This window comes from Gavialis gangeticus, unplaced genomic scaffold (genome assembly GCF_001723915.1).
Source record: "Gavialis gangeticus isolate Ggan-Ray unplaced genomic scaffold, GavGan_comp1, whole genome shotgun sequence".
Lineage (NCBI taxonomy): Eukaryota > Metazoa > Chordata > Crocodylia > Gavialidae > Gavialis > Gavialis gangeticus.
In genome coordinates, this window is record NW_017729000.1 from 14,007,963 (window position 1) to 14,024,261 (window position 16,299).

The following is a 16,299-nucleotide window of genomic DNA, read 5'->3' on the forward strand; positions in this document are numbered from 1 at the left end:
GCTCCCAGCAGGGCTTGCAGTGTCCCAGCTGCCTGCTGGGAGCAGCCCAGGCTCCCAGCTGGCAGCAGCTACCCAGAGCTGGGGCTGGCTGCAGCCAGGAGGCTGCAAATAGTTCCTGCCTTCCCCGCCCCAACACATGCCAAGGAAAAGGGCCTTGCATGCCATGCCTGGCACACGTGCCGGGGGTTACCGACCCCTGGTCTATAGAGATTTTTTGTAATAAGAGAAACAACAGTGTCATCCAGCGGACATTCACCCACAGGGAGGAAATCAAGAGACCGTGTTCTGTTTCAAGGTGTCCTACTGACTCGCTGTATGAAAGTGGACCGTTCTTTGGGGGTCTAGATTTTCTGGTGTACCAAGTTTCCATCTGGTCCAGTAGGAAGGATGGTGGCTCATCAGTGAGCAGCCTATGATGTATGCTGCTCCATGTTGCCAATTCCCATGTGTTCAAAAACAAATCACTAGTCAGATTTTGAGATATTTTAAAAATAAACTCACTCCTAGTTGTTGGTCTATCTGCTGTTCCATGCCTAAAAAACAACACAGAGAGTGATGATAGTTGCTATCCAGTGCAGCCATATGCTGTGGCAAGGTGGAAATAGGACCTAGATGCAGATGTTCTGTCCCCCAAAACCAAAGCCCATTTTTGTACCCACGGGCCATGTTCAGATGGGCAGGGGTGTGCGCTTGCAACAACAAAAAAAAACACATCCTTGAATGTGCACTTTGGTGAGGAACACATTGTCCCGCTTTGGGCAAACTGCCCTTTCTCCACTCCTCCCGGCTCCGAGCAGCCAGGGCACAAATGAAATAATAGGATGCTCTGGCCAGCAGCCAGAGCATCTCCCTGGAGGATCTAGCCTCCATTTGTTGGAGTGTGCACTGTGCTGCTCTTTTTTCTGCCTTTTTTTTCCCTACAGGGAAATACTGGTAGCAAAATTTGCCCCCACACTGCAAATTTGCACTGCAGGGCACATTTTAACATTCTGGTTGTGTGGTTTGTGGTGCTGCAAGGAGGTTTGTGGCACCACAAACCACACATGTCTGCATGTCTGGACTTGATCACAGAGTAGCATAATGGGAGAAAGAATCTAGCCTTCTCAGTCTTACTTTTTTAACTTAAAAATTGATATCTGCTCTTGTAAGGCAAGATTTTTGTTGTTTGGAGTTTTCTAGGTACTTAATAATACTAAAGAAATCAAATCCATTCATGGGAAATAAAAATGAAGGGATACTAAGAGGAAAAAAAACTCTAGAGAAAACAGCAAATCTTTGGTCTCTTCAGATTAAAGGAACTATGCAGCTGTGAATAAGGTGAACAGGAATTAGTCCAAAACATGATAGTTGCTATCTGTCTGTGGGAGGGCTGTAGGATAAAGTGACTTTTCTTCTGCTGCTGTTGTAAGAGCACAAACACGTCATTGTAAGATTTTTTAAACCTGAGAATGAAGGCAAGAGGAATACCATAGTGCAGTAATTCCATTAAACATAAAGCAATGTTTTTTAAACCACAGAATGAGGTTTCTATTGCTAATAAATGTTGACAGCACCGTAAGTCTTCTTGTACCAGGCAGACTTCAAAAGTCTGTTCTGTGCAGTGTTGTAGTTATTTGAATATGAATGTGAGCTTGCAGCAGGGCACAGTTTCTTAGTCTCACTGGGGTAGGTCCAGACTGCAGTGCGCTTCCTAAACTGACAATTATTTCATGTTTTCCAGGGGAAAAACATAAAAGAAATAATGTGGGCCTGTGGAGTTTTAATTGATGCAGTGCATGCTGCTTAGAGCATTGGAGCTCAACTCAGGCACATTAAACCTTATCTCTTCTTCTTATTATTATTTTTTTTTAGGAAGAGATATGTCCTGAAGTTGAAGGTGAAGCCACTCAGTCCTGCCTCTGGGCTTCAGCCATCAATGTCAGAGACAAGTATATTTATGTGACGCAGCCCAGGCAAAATAGAATACTGATTATTGATATCCAGACCCAGAAAGTCATGCAGGTATGTATCAAGGGAGAAATGTGTTCATGGACCATAAAAAAGTGTTGATATGCCAACAAATTAGGTTCCTGCCCCGTGGAGCTGCTGACTCTGCTAATAAATTGGGCGTGTACTGTTTTGACCCATCAGGTAACTCCAAGTCAGTGACCAGGCTATGATCTCAGTGTAAGAAAAACTGTTTTATGGCCTAGATAGTCTTTGCACTGTGCCTGGAGCCAAGTTTGCAGCTATCTCGATTCAAAAATATGTCTAACCTACACTTGCTGAGCGTAATCTTAGTTACAGCCAGATTGAAACACATGCCATTGCCCAGGCATAACTCAAGCAGAAACTGGTACAAGAGAGGTGGTACTATCACCTAACTTGGAGGTCTTCTGGAGGAGGCTTGCTAGACACCTGGCTGGGGTCATCTGACCTCGGTCCTCTTTCCTGCCAGGGGCAGGGGATCCTTTGTGGTCCCTTCTGACTCTACAATCTATGAATCTATGGTTCCTGCTCTACTGACTACAAGTTTTAGTGTGAGACGAGTGCTCATACTACTTTCCTTGCCAAAGCAGAGGAAGTGGTACTTTATGGCCATGTTTCTAGCAATGTTTGCAAGTCAATATTACCATAAATCTGCATGAGCCACCTTTAATTTGCTAAATAAAATTAAACACTTATATTTCTGTTCTTTGAAGTCTGTGGATGTTGATCCCCTACCTACCAAATTACATTATGATAAGTCACATGACCAAGTCTGGGTCCTTAGCTGGGGTGATATGCAGAAGTCTCATCCAACACTGCAGGTAAGTTAGCATTTCTCTCTAACAGCACTGTTGGCTATAACAGCATTTTGTGTCTTGACAGATCTATTGTGCATTTGCCTACTCCCCCCTGCATCCCTGCACTTCTGGTGGTTTGATTTGGTTTTGAGAAGTTTATATGCTGTAGACCAGCAGGGGGATTGCTGAACAGCCGATGCCCATTTTGTTTCAGGATTGATAACGGAGCCTCATGGAAGGACATATAGAAAGAGTTGGTAACCAACTGAGAAAAATATAAATATGCAGATAACGTTCACAGCGATTTAGGTAGTCTCACTTCAGTTTGACAGGATCCTTAAAGCACACCTGGCTCAAAGTGCTTACAAGATAGCTATACGGGCACACCTCTCTTTCTAGTGAAGAAATATTGGAACTTATACAACAGTTAAAAGGCCACGTACAGACAAGCACAGACGTTGGGTACATGGTGCATGCAGGCATTCCCTGTGTTGCTACTTTGCAGCATGGAGGGGGTTTTTTGGCCCCGGGAGATCCTGGAGTTAAAAAAAACCCACACCCAAAAAAGGCAGGGTGGCGCACATGGCAGCAGCGTGTGCCGCACAAAACCGGAGACTGGCCAGTCACAGCTACACTCCAGCTGCTGGCCAGACTTCCTGCCACGGCTGCAAGCCTGGGAGGCCCCCAGGACCCCAGATAAGGCTGCTGGGGCCAGCACAGATGCTGGTCCCAGCCTCCCCTACCCCACCTGGGTAACTTGCCACGCACCACAGCATGCATGGCACGGGTGTTCCCTGGAGACAAGGTATATCGCTGCTACTCGTCCCCAAACGTCTGTGCTCGTCTGATGTGGCCAAAGAGACCATTTCTTAAGGAGTGCAAATTAAGACAACTCTGACCCGTGCAATGGTCAAATGAGTCCCACAAGGCCCGCATCCTGCTGAGCAGGGGAAAGGCAGTTTGCCCAAAGCAGGACAGTTTGTCCCTCAACTAAGTGTGCATGCAAGGGTGTGTGCTGCGGCATGGAACAGTGGCACAAATTTGTGCCGCTGCTACTTTTGGCACTGCAAGCGCACACCCCTGCTTGACTGGACACAGCCAATAGGTGCAAGTTAAACCCTCATTTTATCTCCAGTTCAGCACTAGAATCTCCCTAGATAATGTAGGGCTGCGTATGACACCATATATTGCATGGTGCTGTAAATGCTGTTGCTCCTTCAGAACTGCGTCGACAGTTATCGGTCCCTCTGAACACACCGTCTTCTCATTTTTAACATCAGAGAAGGGCAGTATGTTAACTGCTGTTCTTTAGTATCAGCTACCTTAGTATGAAACCAAGCTTTCTTCCTAACATTGCATTGCTGTTTGTTTTCATTGAATTCCACTGGTTTTATTTCACTTCCTTTCCCCTTCCCCTTCAGCTTCTTTTGGGGATAACTATGGTGCACAGGATAAGAATATTTCCCAGTAGATTTCTAATGTTTCTCATTTCAATATATTCTAATGCTTCCAATTTTCAATAGATTTCTAAAGTTCTGATTTCTTTAAAAGACAAAAACCCTGGGTTGTTCACTGCTTCAGAGAGTTAAAATATTGGGAGGTAAAAAGGAGCAATAACTGAACAAATTCTGCACACTCAGCTTCAAATCCTTCTTACTGAATAAAATGGTTGGATACTTTCCAAAGCAGCCCTCGAGGCAGGGGGCGAGAAAAAGGAAGGGGGGAGGCAAGAAGCACGCACAAAAATGGGACAAATTCTGAATTTTTAGAACAGACCAAATGGCAAGTATTGTCCCTGACTTTTTGTCTGTAGGGACAAAGGGGTCAGGCATAAAGTTCTGGAGGGCTTTCTGCAGGGAACATGAAACCCCTGCACAGCGCAGAGCTTGGCTCCAGGGAGAAGTCATGGACTATGGCTACACGCTAGCAGCAGTGGATCTTTTTCGGCTCTCATTTTTAGAGGACATAGACAATAGATTTTTTCTGGATGATCTTCTTAAACTACGTACAAGTTATTATTCTAAACATAGGGGTAACTGGTTAAAAGGAAGCTGGATTGTGGTATACAGAAGACAGACTACATGATCTAAGAGCCCTTCATGACTTGAAACCATGAATCAAGTCCACTGCATCACGTTCAATTAGGTGGAAGGTAGGCTATGTAGCCTCTCCAGACTTGCAGCTGGGTAGATTTCTCTCCCTGTTCCCTCAGAAAAGCTCAGTGGCGTCCTGAGCTATCAAGCCAGTCCTTTGCTTATCGACAGTCGCCTTCAATGGACCCGTTGCCAGGACACTACACAGCATGCATTGCCACATGTATTTGACAAGCCATTTGGATCCCACAAAACAAATGAGAAACCCTGCATATGGGCTGATGGGTATCGAAATACAGAGTGTAGAATTGCAATTCCTGAGACAAAAGAAACTGAATGATGACAAGCAAAGAGAAGTTTCTGAAGCAAAATCAGCTTGCTTCCTTTATGGGTAACCATTCCCCATGCAAGGTACAGGAAGGAAAAAAATAGGTTCTCGTTACCCTTTCCCACTTAATTTCTTCCATCCAGCTGTGAGAGGTTGCTGTAATTAAAGGAAAGATGGCACAGGCTGGTGATTATTAACAAGAATATACTATCTGCACAGCTGGAAACTTGTTGTGAGGCTATAGCTCTCAGATGGTCCTTTTGGTTACACATGGAGAATATCAGATTAACAGCAGCAGCAGCCTACCTTTTATTTTCCCGGTTTTTCTCCAAAATAAGTTTGTAGTGACTAACGTGAAGAGGTTTCCCACAGCCTTCTAATAAAAATATTCCACTGTATGAATAACTTGCTCTACTTTTTCTCCCTGCCCTCAGAAATCAGGACTTTATCAAACAACTCTGCAGCCTAGGAATGGGCTGCCATTGTTTAGCTGTTACTAGTTGTGGGAAGTCAACCTAGGAAACTCCCTGGCTTTGTGAAAACACTCTGCAAGAATTGGCATGTTTCTTGAGCAGATTAATTGGAAGAAATTTAAATGGCATGACCAGAATGTCTCAACTAAGCCTTTTCAGGTTTCAGATTGCCTGTAATGAATTGTGAAGCCATACATTCAAAAGAACTACTATTAGCACATGACATTAGCAAAAGCTCCTAATGAATTGACCTAAGCCATCTTAAACCAAAAAACAATCCCCATAAACAATGTCAGTATTTAACATTTTAATTATTGCAAAATTCTATCCCCTCTTTGCTGAGGTTGTGGGAGATAATAAAGCTGAGTTTCCATGGCAGCAGAAGGTATGCATTCTGCTGGAGGATAACACTGAGAAAGTGAAAGCACCTTTTTCTGCTCTTCTGTGTATTTTATACGGTGCAATAAATGGGTGAACATTTCTTCTCCTTCAAAGTGATAATTAACTGCTGTGAGTTAGTGTCTGATCATTCAAGTCAGTGAATTATCACTGTGCATTTAAGTGAGATTAATAAATATGACCGTGAAATAAATGTTTATTTTAGACAGCGTGGAATAGATTACTGTGGGTTTAGCGTTGTCACACTATTTCAGTTCCTGCATGATTGCATTGTCTTATGAACGTAAAGAGAGTTGTGCACTTACTTTACAAATGTCAGGCTTAAAATACCATTTTATTAATACAATTTTTCAAGACTGCTACTCCAAACAATATTTTGAAGTTATTAATCAATTTGAATCTACTAGATATCCAGCAAAATCATTTTGGTGTAATACACAGTTATGGAAGCTGTATTAACTTATTTTTGTTTTATTCATTGCTTTCACTGTGCTCAACTTTGTGGTTATTTATTGTAGGTAATATCAGAGGCAAGCACAGGGGAAAATCAGCATATCATCCGGACACCATTTGAAGAAGTGGATGATTTTTTTATACCACCTACTAATCTTATTATTAATCACATTAGGTAAGACACAAACTTTATGATGATAAAGATAAATACTCATTGTTGTTCTTTGTGCATCTAGTGGGCCTCTGTCTAATCATCTTATAGCACTTTACAGATGAATAAAGGAATGCGTGATACATTAAGTGTTATTATCCCCATTTTGTCATGCAGACACAGAGGCATGAAGAGACAGACAGCGAATTGCCCAAAGTATTTCTGTAAGTCCATGGTTGCATAAAGACCAGGACCCTGACCTGCAGGCTCTAGATACCAAGCATTAACCTTAAGTCCAGTGTGTAAAAAAAATGTAAGGGTGCTTATACACAAGCAGGGAGGCTGCTCCAACCTGCTGCAATTCCAGCACATTGGACCAGACTCGATGAATCAAGTTGACTGGAGTGTAGAAATTACCAAACTCCAGCAGCCTCATGCAACTCACGTATCAGTGTCTCTACACAAGCTCCGTTCAGGGATATTTAGATAAAGTGCCCCTGCCACCATTTTGAAGTATGGGGACACTGATACACGAGACGTTCCAGGTGCTTTAATTACAGTGGCTCTTGGAGCCACTCTAGTTAAAGCACCCCCCCACACACACTTCCGGAGCACATGTATAAATGCCCTAAAATTCTAAAACCCGGAACAAAAACTGGACTTGGGCTCTGTGAAAACAACTGACTTAGGTGCCAGGCCCTTAGAGTGGAATCCAGAACTCTAGCCCAGTGAATCTTTAATTCTTCTCTGCAAAGTAGCACACATGTGGCTATGGAGCAAAGGAAAGCAATGAACCTGGTTCTCCCACCTCTTAGGTGGTTGCTGTAATTGTACAAAGGGTGCAACTGGCACCACAGCCAACCCCTCCATCTTCTCCAGCCATATGTCAAAAGAAAGCAATGGCTGCCACTGACTTTTTTTGTGTGTAGCTTACCCCACTAACCATGCAATAAGTTTTCAGAGCTCAACTACCAGATTGAGCCCCTCAGTGGACATAAGCAGAACGACACATACTTTGTGGACCATGACAGGGTTAGACATAAGCTAGCTCATAGCACAGTTGAAGCAGTTTTGGATTTTCACAGAAATGACACTTTGAAAACTCAGGCTTCTTTGGAGTTCAGGTGCCTCCAGCGTTAGTCAGAATTAGAGCAGAGGTTTTCAGGGACACCATTTTGTACACTGGGAACACATAGAGGGTGCATATGGGTGCACGTGCACCCCCTGAGTGTGGCAGTTCACCCCCTGTAAAAAGGCACTACTGACACTACCAGCAGCACCTACAGGCAGTCACCAGTCACCACCCTACCCCCTCACCACTGACACCATTGATGGCATCTGCGGGTGGTCCACGATTGGTGCTGGCCACTGCTGACACTGCTGGTGGTGTCTGCAGGTGATTGCTGACGGTCGCCACCCCCGACAGTGCCACTTCCACCTGCAGGAGCTCCCCATTTACCACTGCCATGCTCCCATTGCCAACAGCACTGCTGCCACCTGCAGAAGCTCATCATGCCCCTCTAGCCCCCAGGGGCACACAGCGTTCATGATTTTGTACTTACATAACTAAAGTAGGACTTAGTGGGCATGTCTGCACAAGACACTATGGCAATGTAGCTCATCGCTACCATGACACTGATGCTACGTTGTCATAGTGATGAGCCTACCTCACTATAGTGAGTCACTACAGCAACATAGCTGCTAAAAATAACTGCACCGCTGGGATGATGCAATAACAGCAGTTACTACGCCATCATTTAGTACTTCCTAAAGCAAGTACTATATGATGATGCAGTAACAACTGCGCCATGGGGGGCACACATAGACGCGCCCACTGATAAGTTTTTGTGATCTGGTTCAAGTGCTTCAGTGCCACCTAACTGTCAGTTAAGATTCACTGCCAAGGGTGGTTAAGGCATAACAGATAGCTGTTGGCTACCTGCATCTCAAATAGCTATTTGCATGCCCCGCATCATAACTGTCCAGAGTAATGATGAAGAGGACAATCTGCAAATTCCCCACCTAACCGCCCAGGTGCCTGAGAAGTTGCAGGCACCTAAGATTTTGCTAGAAAACTAATGTAGCCCTCCTACCATTCTGTTATTGTACATGCTTGGGATGCCAGCCCTCTTGCCTGAGCTCACTATCCAAGTCCTCTGAGAGGTCCGGTCCATGAGACATGCTTAGAGCATATAGACCACATACCAACAGCACTGGGTTCAAAACACAACAAAACAGCCATGGCTGACTTCACTTAAAAAGGGTTGTGAAAGTGTCACCAAGCTGTCATATAACAGCCTACTACTTAGAGGGCTCTTCCTGCCCTCCTCCTCCTTCTTAAAGAAAAGAGCAGCACTTAACTATATCCAAAGACACAGCTTAGAGTGTTTTTCCTGTGCAAAATACAGAATGTTATTACTATTTTTCTATTTCATTTACTCGTGGCAGATTTCCATAGGCACATTTCCAGAATTCCACCTTTCTGGCATGGACACATGACACTTACTACAGAGTTGTTTACATTGGATTTTGTCCCCCATGAGTGCCAAAATACTTTTACATGTTTCTGTCGATATATTTCAACTACCTAAAAATCTAGGAATTCACCCATTTTATTAGTAGACTGGGCAGGTTGCTGTCCATTAAAAACACACTAAAAGTGAGATTTTTTATCAAGGTGTCAGAGTACAGGCACAGCATCTCATCAACAGCTGTGTGCACATAATGCACACTCTGACCCACTTTTTCAAATTAGAGTTTATGATAAGAGTCTACGTTATTTTTTACTTGTTTAGGCATTTGGCCAACTATTAAGGAAGCCTTGAAACAAATGCTACATAAGGAGGCCTTTAAAAAAAATGATACAAAACCAACAATTTTCCATGTGCAGTCATCCAGGAGAAATCCAGGTGTCATCTTCAATTTCCTTCATACAGAGCACCCTATGAATCTCCACTGCAGATATTTTAAGTGAAATTTCTAAAGGATGTGAGCATAATGGGGAAATGAAAGACTGAACCCAGCGATTTTCACGGGATCCTACAAAACAGTGGCTTATTCTTCAGGAGTGAAATCACTGCTGAATGTCTTCACTGATGCTCTAATTTAGAATAAGGAATTAAACGCACTGTTTTAGGAAAAATATATATTTTAACTGTGTGCACACAAGTCTTCTGCAACATTTCATAAAGTGATTTTACATCTTTCCGAGAAGAGCTGCAAACCAAAATATTCCATTAATTTCCTTCTCTCTGCACTGAGTGGATGAGCAGCCACTCAATGTAAAATTAATTTTCAGTCTCGTAAGTGAATATCAGTGACCTGTGATTTGGAGGGAACATAGAATGTGCTATTTCTATGGTCCTCCTTTCAAATTAAATAGAAACATTGCTTGGCTATTCTTGACCTTTTCCTCTGTTCAACAAAGGTCAGATGCACTGTAGCATGTACCTTTTATAGAACATTTAATCTGGGTTCATTTTATTTTCTAGTCTCTCTTGAGACTGAAAACAGAGACCCCTATTTTCCACTGCACTGGTGCCTCTCTAAGGGGGATCATCTGAGAGAACTATTAGGTAGAGGGTACCCTGCACCCTAACATCCCTGCCTCCTATAATGACCCCTGGAGCCATTAGCGGTAAGTCAATTAGAACTGCTCTCAGTCTGGTCTAATATAGGGTAGGGGAACGGGACCAGCAGACCTGGAATTTAGGGCACTGAGCAGGTTTCAAACTACCTTTGCACCTTTTCCCCTGTTAAGGATCAGGCCCCAAATATGCTGTATTTAGACAAGGTGCCATATCAAGCCACAGAACAACTGAAATCCATGTTGGTCATACAGATCCAGAATAATTTGCAACTGAAGTAGTTATCCATCAAGTGGAACATCGTCCTGCATACTGTTCCTGTGTTAAAGTAGGCCTTCCCAGTAAAAGCGGACTACTAATGTTGATAGAACAACTCAAGTGAGCAAGGAATCTTGCTTGCAGCATTCAGGTCCCTAATTTGTAATCCCATCGTAAACCAAAAACATTGCTTTTTTAGCACATTTTAGAAGAATGAGAATGACAGAGGCTTCACGTAGGAAAGAGAGTACATTACACACAAGGCAATGGCATTGAGTCTTCCAGTTCTGCTGATTTATGAGTTCTCTCAAGCATGTCACCAAGTCTCCAGAGATGACTTCAGTATCATGTTTTCTGTTTCAGGTTTGGTTTCATCTTTAACAAATCGAAATCTGCAGTTCAAAAAATTGACCTGGAAACTGTGACCCACATCAAGACTATCAGCTTCAAAAACTATAGCTGCATCCCACAGACCATGGCCTATACACACTTGGGTGGCTACTTCTTTGTCCAGTGTAAAAAGAATACGTCGGTAACTGCATTTCCCCAGCTTATTATTGACAGTGTTACAGATTCTGTGATCGGCCCCAACAGCGGCGTATCGGGCACACCCTATATTTCACCTGATGGGTGCTTTTTGGTCAGTGCAGATGAAGACAGTGGCAGGATCAAGGTCCAGGCAATAACCATCCAAGGGGAAATCAAGTTGATTTATGACTTACAAACAAATGTGCATATATCTGATCTGACATTTCAACCCTCTTTCACTGAAGGCAACCAGTACTATATATATGCTACTTCACATTTGCAAACAGATGTGCTTTTTGTAGAGCTGTCAACAGGGAAAATGAATGTCCTGAAGAATTTAAAGGACCCTATCATATCCAAAGACTGGCCATGGAGCAGCTACAACAGAATTATGAAAGACAGTGGATTATTTGGACAGTACCTTATTACACCAGCTAAAGATTCACTGTTTGTTATTAATGGGAGACAAAACACATTACGCTGTGAGATTTCAGGTATCAGGAGAGGTAACACAGTGGTCTGGGTTGGAGAAGTATGAAAGGGCAAAAAAGTAGAGCCAACAGCAGACAAATACTGGTTGGACCTTTACACTGCAACAAACAAGCAGTCGCATTGTATATTTTTACACTGGAAAAAAACCTGTATAAGCTTCATGGTGCAACACTGGTCTACTTGCAAGTTCTCTAGTATAAGGTATGCTCTGCTAATAGAAAGTGGGTTTTGTTGGGAATTTTTTTGTTTGGAAGTATGATTTATGGTTATGAAAAGAACACAGTCTGGGAAAAGGAATAATTTCTCCACCGAGCTATTATATGAACCATGTAACTTGGCAGTTCTGTAGAACAAAACAGCTTCTGAGTTTCAGGAATGACAAGTCTTATGTTCAAGTTCTCAATTTTCATTCAGTCTACACACCAAACCTCCTGTACCTCTGGTTATTGAACCACCTAACTATACCACCTTTAATGTAGAGTGGAAAAGCCAGAGGCAAAACTGCAGTTAATACTCGTCTGTGAGCAATGAGGGAAAAATTAACATCACAAAAAGCATTTTTCAAAATGCAGAAATCTAGGGAGAGATTTAATGAAAACTGATAGGTTTTCTTTGCAGGATGGATTTTAAAGAATACTTTGAGGTGTTTTTAAAACCAAAAATGGCAGAAACAGCTCTTTTTCTTCCCTCTCCTTTGCTCTTGGCACTACCAAAAGCAATATTGTAAAGTCCCACCTCTTCTGGTAGGTAGAAAGAATATCACCTAATTGTATTTGAGTAACTTGTTGCTGAAAAAAAATGAGGTGGTAGGGTTGATTTTAAAGCTAGAAAGCATGAATGAGTCTGATTGGTTGAATTTTCTACATTCTCAAGAAGCAGAGCACTCCACCTTAGACACCAAGTGACAGAAGTCAGATCCGTCATTGTGTGCAAGAACGCATGCATTCCAGCACGCGGGAAAGTAGCCAAGGGTGCTCCCATGAGAGGTTGTCCTAGAAGTTGCTCATTTCCCTTATTAAAAATGTACTAGCATTGAAGTCACTTGGTTCTTCATAAAACAATGGCTACATCTCCAAATGCAAGACTTTCAGCAGTATTTTTTTAACAGAAAGCTTTCACCCTTTATAATCTAATCCTTAATTTACATGTCTCTCAACAAAGATTCTCAGAGATTTTTTCTTTTGCTTTTTCTTTCCATTTATAGCACTCTTGTTTATAGTCAATCACCATTTAGTTACAAGCAAAGAGATTCATGTAAAACCAATTAAATTACCCCAGAATGCAACAGCTGGCATTGAGAAATTTAAGTTGCTTTCCCATAAAAATGTACATTCATTTGCACATTTAGAGAGATATAAAAGAAAAACTCACCAGTTCCTTTTCAAAGCTTTCCCTTTTCATCACCATGAAATAATCAGGATAACAGCAGCTATAGGTACATTTTCAAAATTATTCAAGCCATACAAATACTTTATAAATAGCAAAAGATGAGCAGCTATACCCCACACTGCTTTGAAAAGGTAAATTTGATGTTGGTGCAAGCTCCCTCTTCTACGATAGGCATTTGTTGCATCACAGCACTTGGCCTTTTGAATGACATGGAGACAGCTATTCTCTAAAATGACCTTTGTTGCCCAGAGTTTATACGAAAGCAATTTCTGAATATATACGGTGGTACTTAAAAGGTGCGGTAACCGTTGTTTTGGGGGGGGTTTTAAACACAGATGCTTAAGAGTCACCTTCTTCACAATGCACATAAAAGGATTTTAAATCAAAAGACTGCAGACTAACTCCAGTAACCTTTGCTTTAAATGTTTACCTTTTACCAAAAGAGTTGCATTTTCGGATGGCTGTAAAATCAAGTTATTTGAACCATCTTAGTTCTGTAAAAAAATAATTTAAAACCTGTTCAGGCAGACAAAGAAGAGGAAATGAATCCTATGAATTCATTAAACATGAACTCCTTTAAATTGCCCTTTCTACCACTGATAGGCAGAAACCTATATATTTTCTCTTATGAGCCATAGGGGTTAGAAGAGACTATCCCACCATTAGAACACAAACACATACAAATTGGCATAGTCTTCATTTAGAAATGCATGTTTTTCATGGTTCACTACTCATCTGGTGTGGAAACATACACAGGTCTAGGAAAGGAGGAGATCAACTTTGTAAGTACTTTTAAATATGCACAACTCCTTTCTAAAACAAAGCTGTACTCATATATCACAGTCATCCTGAAAATGTTTTGTTAGGCCAACCACTGCTCTAGTGTTACCTTTTATGATTTCTTGAATATTTGATTATGCCTATGGAAAGTCTCCCTGTAGAGAAATTCATTGTGCCATAGATCAAGCAAATATTACTTTTATAAGAATATTTTACAAAAAAAAAAGTTGTAAATATCCGTTCAGGTAAATATTCTTGAGACTGGTTTATATATAGGATGTGAAAGATGTGTACTACACCTCACTTTTTTCTGTTTGTCTGGAAATATAGGACTAGGATTCACTCGAAAACTCCCACTTTAACCTTCCAAAGATGCTCCCGTCCTTCCCTTCTTCAGCCCACGTTCTGGTGATGTGTTTTCTAAATTATCCTACTGGCTATACCGTACTTAGAAAATGAAGTACAATTTAGATTGTCCACGCTATTTGTGAACAGTTCCAACAATGATGGTCAATCCAACATTAAAGTGCTGCACATTTGTTAATCTGGATTTTTTTCTCATGCCACAGAAAACACCAGGTTCTGTGTATCTGAAAAGTTTCCACACATTTGCCTTCAACTGTGACTGCAAGCGTATTAAATCCCCATAGTTAGTTTCTTTTCCATTCCTTTGCTGTATAAGTAACAATTTCTCCACCGCGTCACATTTCTTTCCTGGTTAATAAATTACTAATCACGGTGATGAACTTAAATGAATTTAAATTTAATTAACAAATAATTAGTTACTCTAACATATGCATGTGTCATTTGGGTGGCCAATCTGATGGACATGAGGAGCTCAGGAAGGAAAAAAAAGGGGCTAGTTTAAGATAGGCATCCAGTCCTAGAGGTTGCATGCAGTTTCCATTCATTGCTTAAATTTAGTGACAGGTCAACAGAACTATCCTTGCTGTTCTCAACATTGACCTTTTCTTCCTCCGCTCTAGTCTAAATAAGGGAATCTCTTTTAGTAGCACTAGCTATTCAGCTTAAGACATGAGCAGCAAGCAGCTTTGAAACAGTCCAAGTTTCAAAAAGGGGGGTAGGGGCAAGAGCAGGAGTCCTGTGATTTGTGTGTGTCCCATTTCTATTTCATTTTTTGCTGTCTGGCTTGACTTTTTGAACCTTCACACCTGAATCGCTGTTAGAATTCTGCAGGTGTTGGGTGAGCAAACCCTTGAAACCAGCTGGATTAACATCAACTAAGGCAGAAGCCACCCAGAAGCCTCCTTTTCATACCCAGGAAGCTACTGGAAAATCTTAACCTGGCAATTTTGGTCACTTCCCCAGTTTGTTCCCTGATTTACCATGTTTGACCCCTTTGCAAACACCTCCCAGTCCAATACATGCACAGACATTTTTGCTAATTGATGCCAGAACTCTGTAACATAGATCGAAAAGTGGGGCTGGAAGAGACCCCTGGAGGTCATCTGGGCCAACCCACAGTCTGAGGTCATCCCTATTCAACTCATCCTATACAAATCCTTGTCTAGCCCATTCCTAAACCACACAATCAACCCTGTCCCACAACTACAAGGTATAGCACCCTAACCTGCCAAAGTGGCCTGTTGCTGCAAGGGTTGTTAAAACAGGGTCAGCATCATGATTACTGCTTGTGTATTACAGGGCCCCAAAAGTGGGCTAGGTGCCTCCCAAGTCAGAAAAAAATATCTGGATTTTTCTTCCCTAATCTAATATCAAATGTGACTTTACAAAGGCTAACAAGATGAAAAAAGAGGACTGCTGAAAATATATGACTGATGGCACTATTACTGGGTTACCAAGACATGGGCACAGGTTGATGCAGTCAAGACGTGCTCTTTTTTTTCCTCCAGTGTCAGCAAGTCACGTACCACTCAGAGCCTTAGATTAGAAAAACATTCATGAAAATCTATGAGTAACACTGCTTTCTGTTCACCTAGCATTTTTTCCATTAGCCTAGTTTGGTGGGTTTCTTATAACAAAATTCCCTGTGTAACTTTTTCTTGACTTCTCAAGTCAACATAAAAGGAGACAGAGCCAAGCAGCAGCTTTCTGTAGGTCTGACTGCAGTGTGTATCTGGAAACATGTCACTTTATGCCCTAAGAGCTTGTTTTTGCTGTGCAACATCTAAGGCCAAATTCTGCTTGTCCTTCTGTGACAAGGCCCCTAACTTGCACGTGAGGCCACGAGTCCCAAAAGATCCTGAGCTAAAAGCTGATCTTTCCTGACTCACCTTACCAAAAAAAAAAAAAAGTTTTCTTTTTCTTTTAAGTACCAAAAATACACAGCACACTACCACTACAGAAAAATGACGGAGATCAACTTTAAATTCACCTCTGCTTGCTACGTGTCCTAAGAACTTATTCTTCGTCGTAATTATAGTTGCCCGCAAGCCCTAAACATCATAAAACCCTATATTTTGGTACACTTTTTCTCTCTCCCCCTGATCTCCTTCCATCCCCTGCTGTCCTGTAGTTAACCTCCCAGACCGACAATGGCAGTGACTGTTCTCTTATCCTCCTGGATTCCTGTCTGAATTGCAAACCCCCTCCCGCTCCCGGATGTAGCTGTAAGTTGCTGC

At 42.0% G+C, this 16,299-nt stretch overlaps 1 protein-coding gene across 1 annotated transcript in view; it reads left to right on the top strand.

Moving 5' to 3' along the window:
• Nucleotides 1-14,234, top strand: part of LOC109289774 (follistatin-related protein 4-like) — a 94,354-nt gene extending 80,120 nt beyond the window's left edge. Inside the window, exons 7-10 of the mRNA XM_019505976.1 lie at nucleotides 1,852-2,001; nucleotides 2,682-2,789; nucleotides 6,577-6,686; nucleotides 10,871-14,234. Of these exons, the coding sequence (XP_019361521.1) occupies nucleotides 1,852-2,001; nucleotides 2,682-2,789; nucleotides 6,577-6,686; nucleotides 10,871-11,573 (1,071 nt within the window). The 3' untranslated portion in view covers nucleotides 11,574-14,234. The remainder of the gene's footprint in view (nucleotides 1-1,851; nucleotides 2,002-2,681; nucleotides 2,790-6,576; nucleotides 6,687-10,870) is intronic.
• Nucleotides 14,235-16,299: the final 2,065 nt, after the last annotated feature.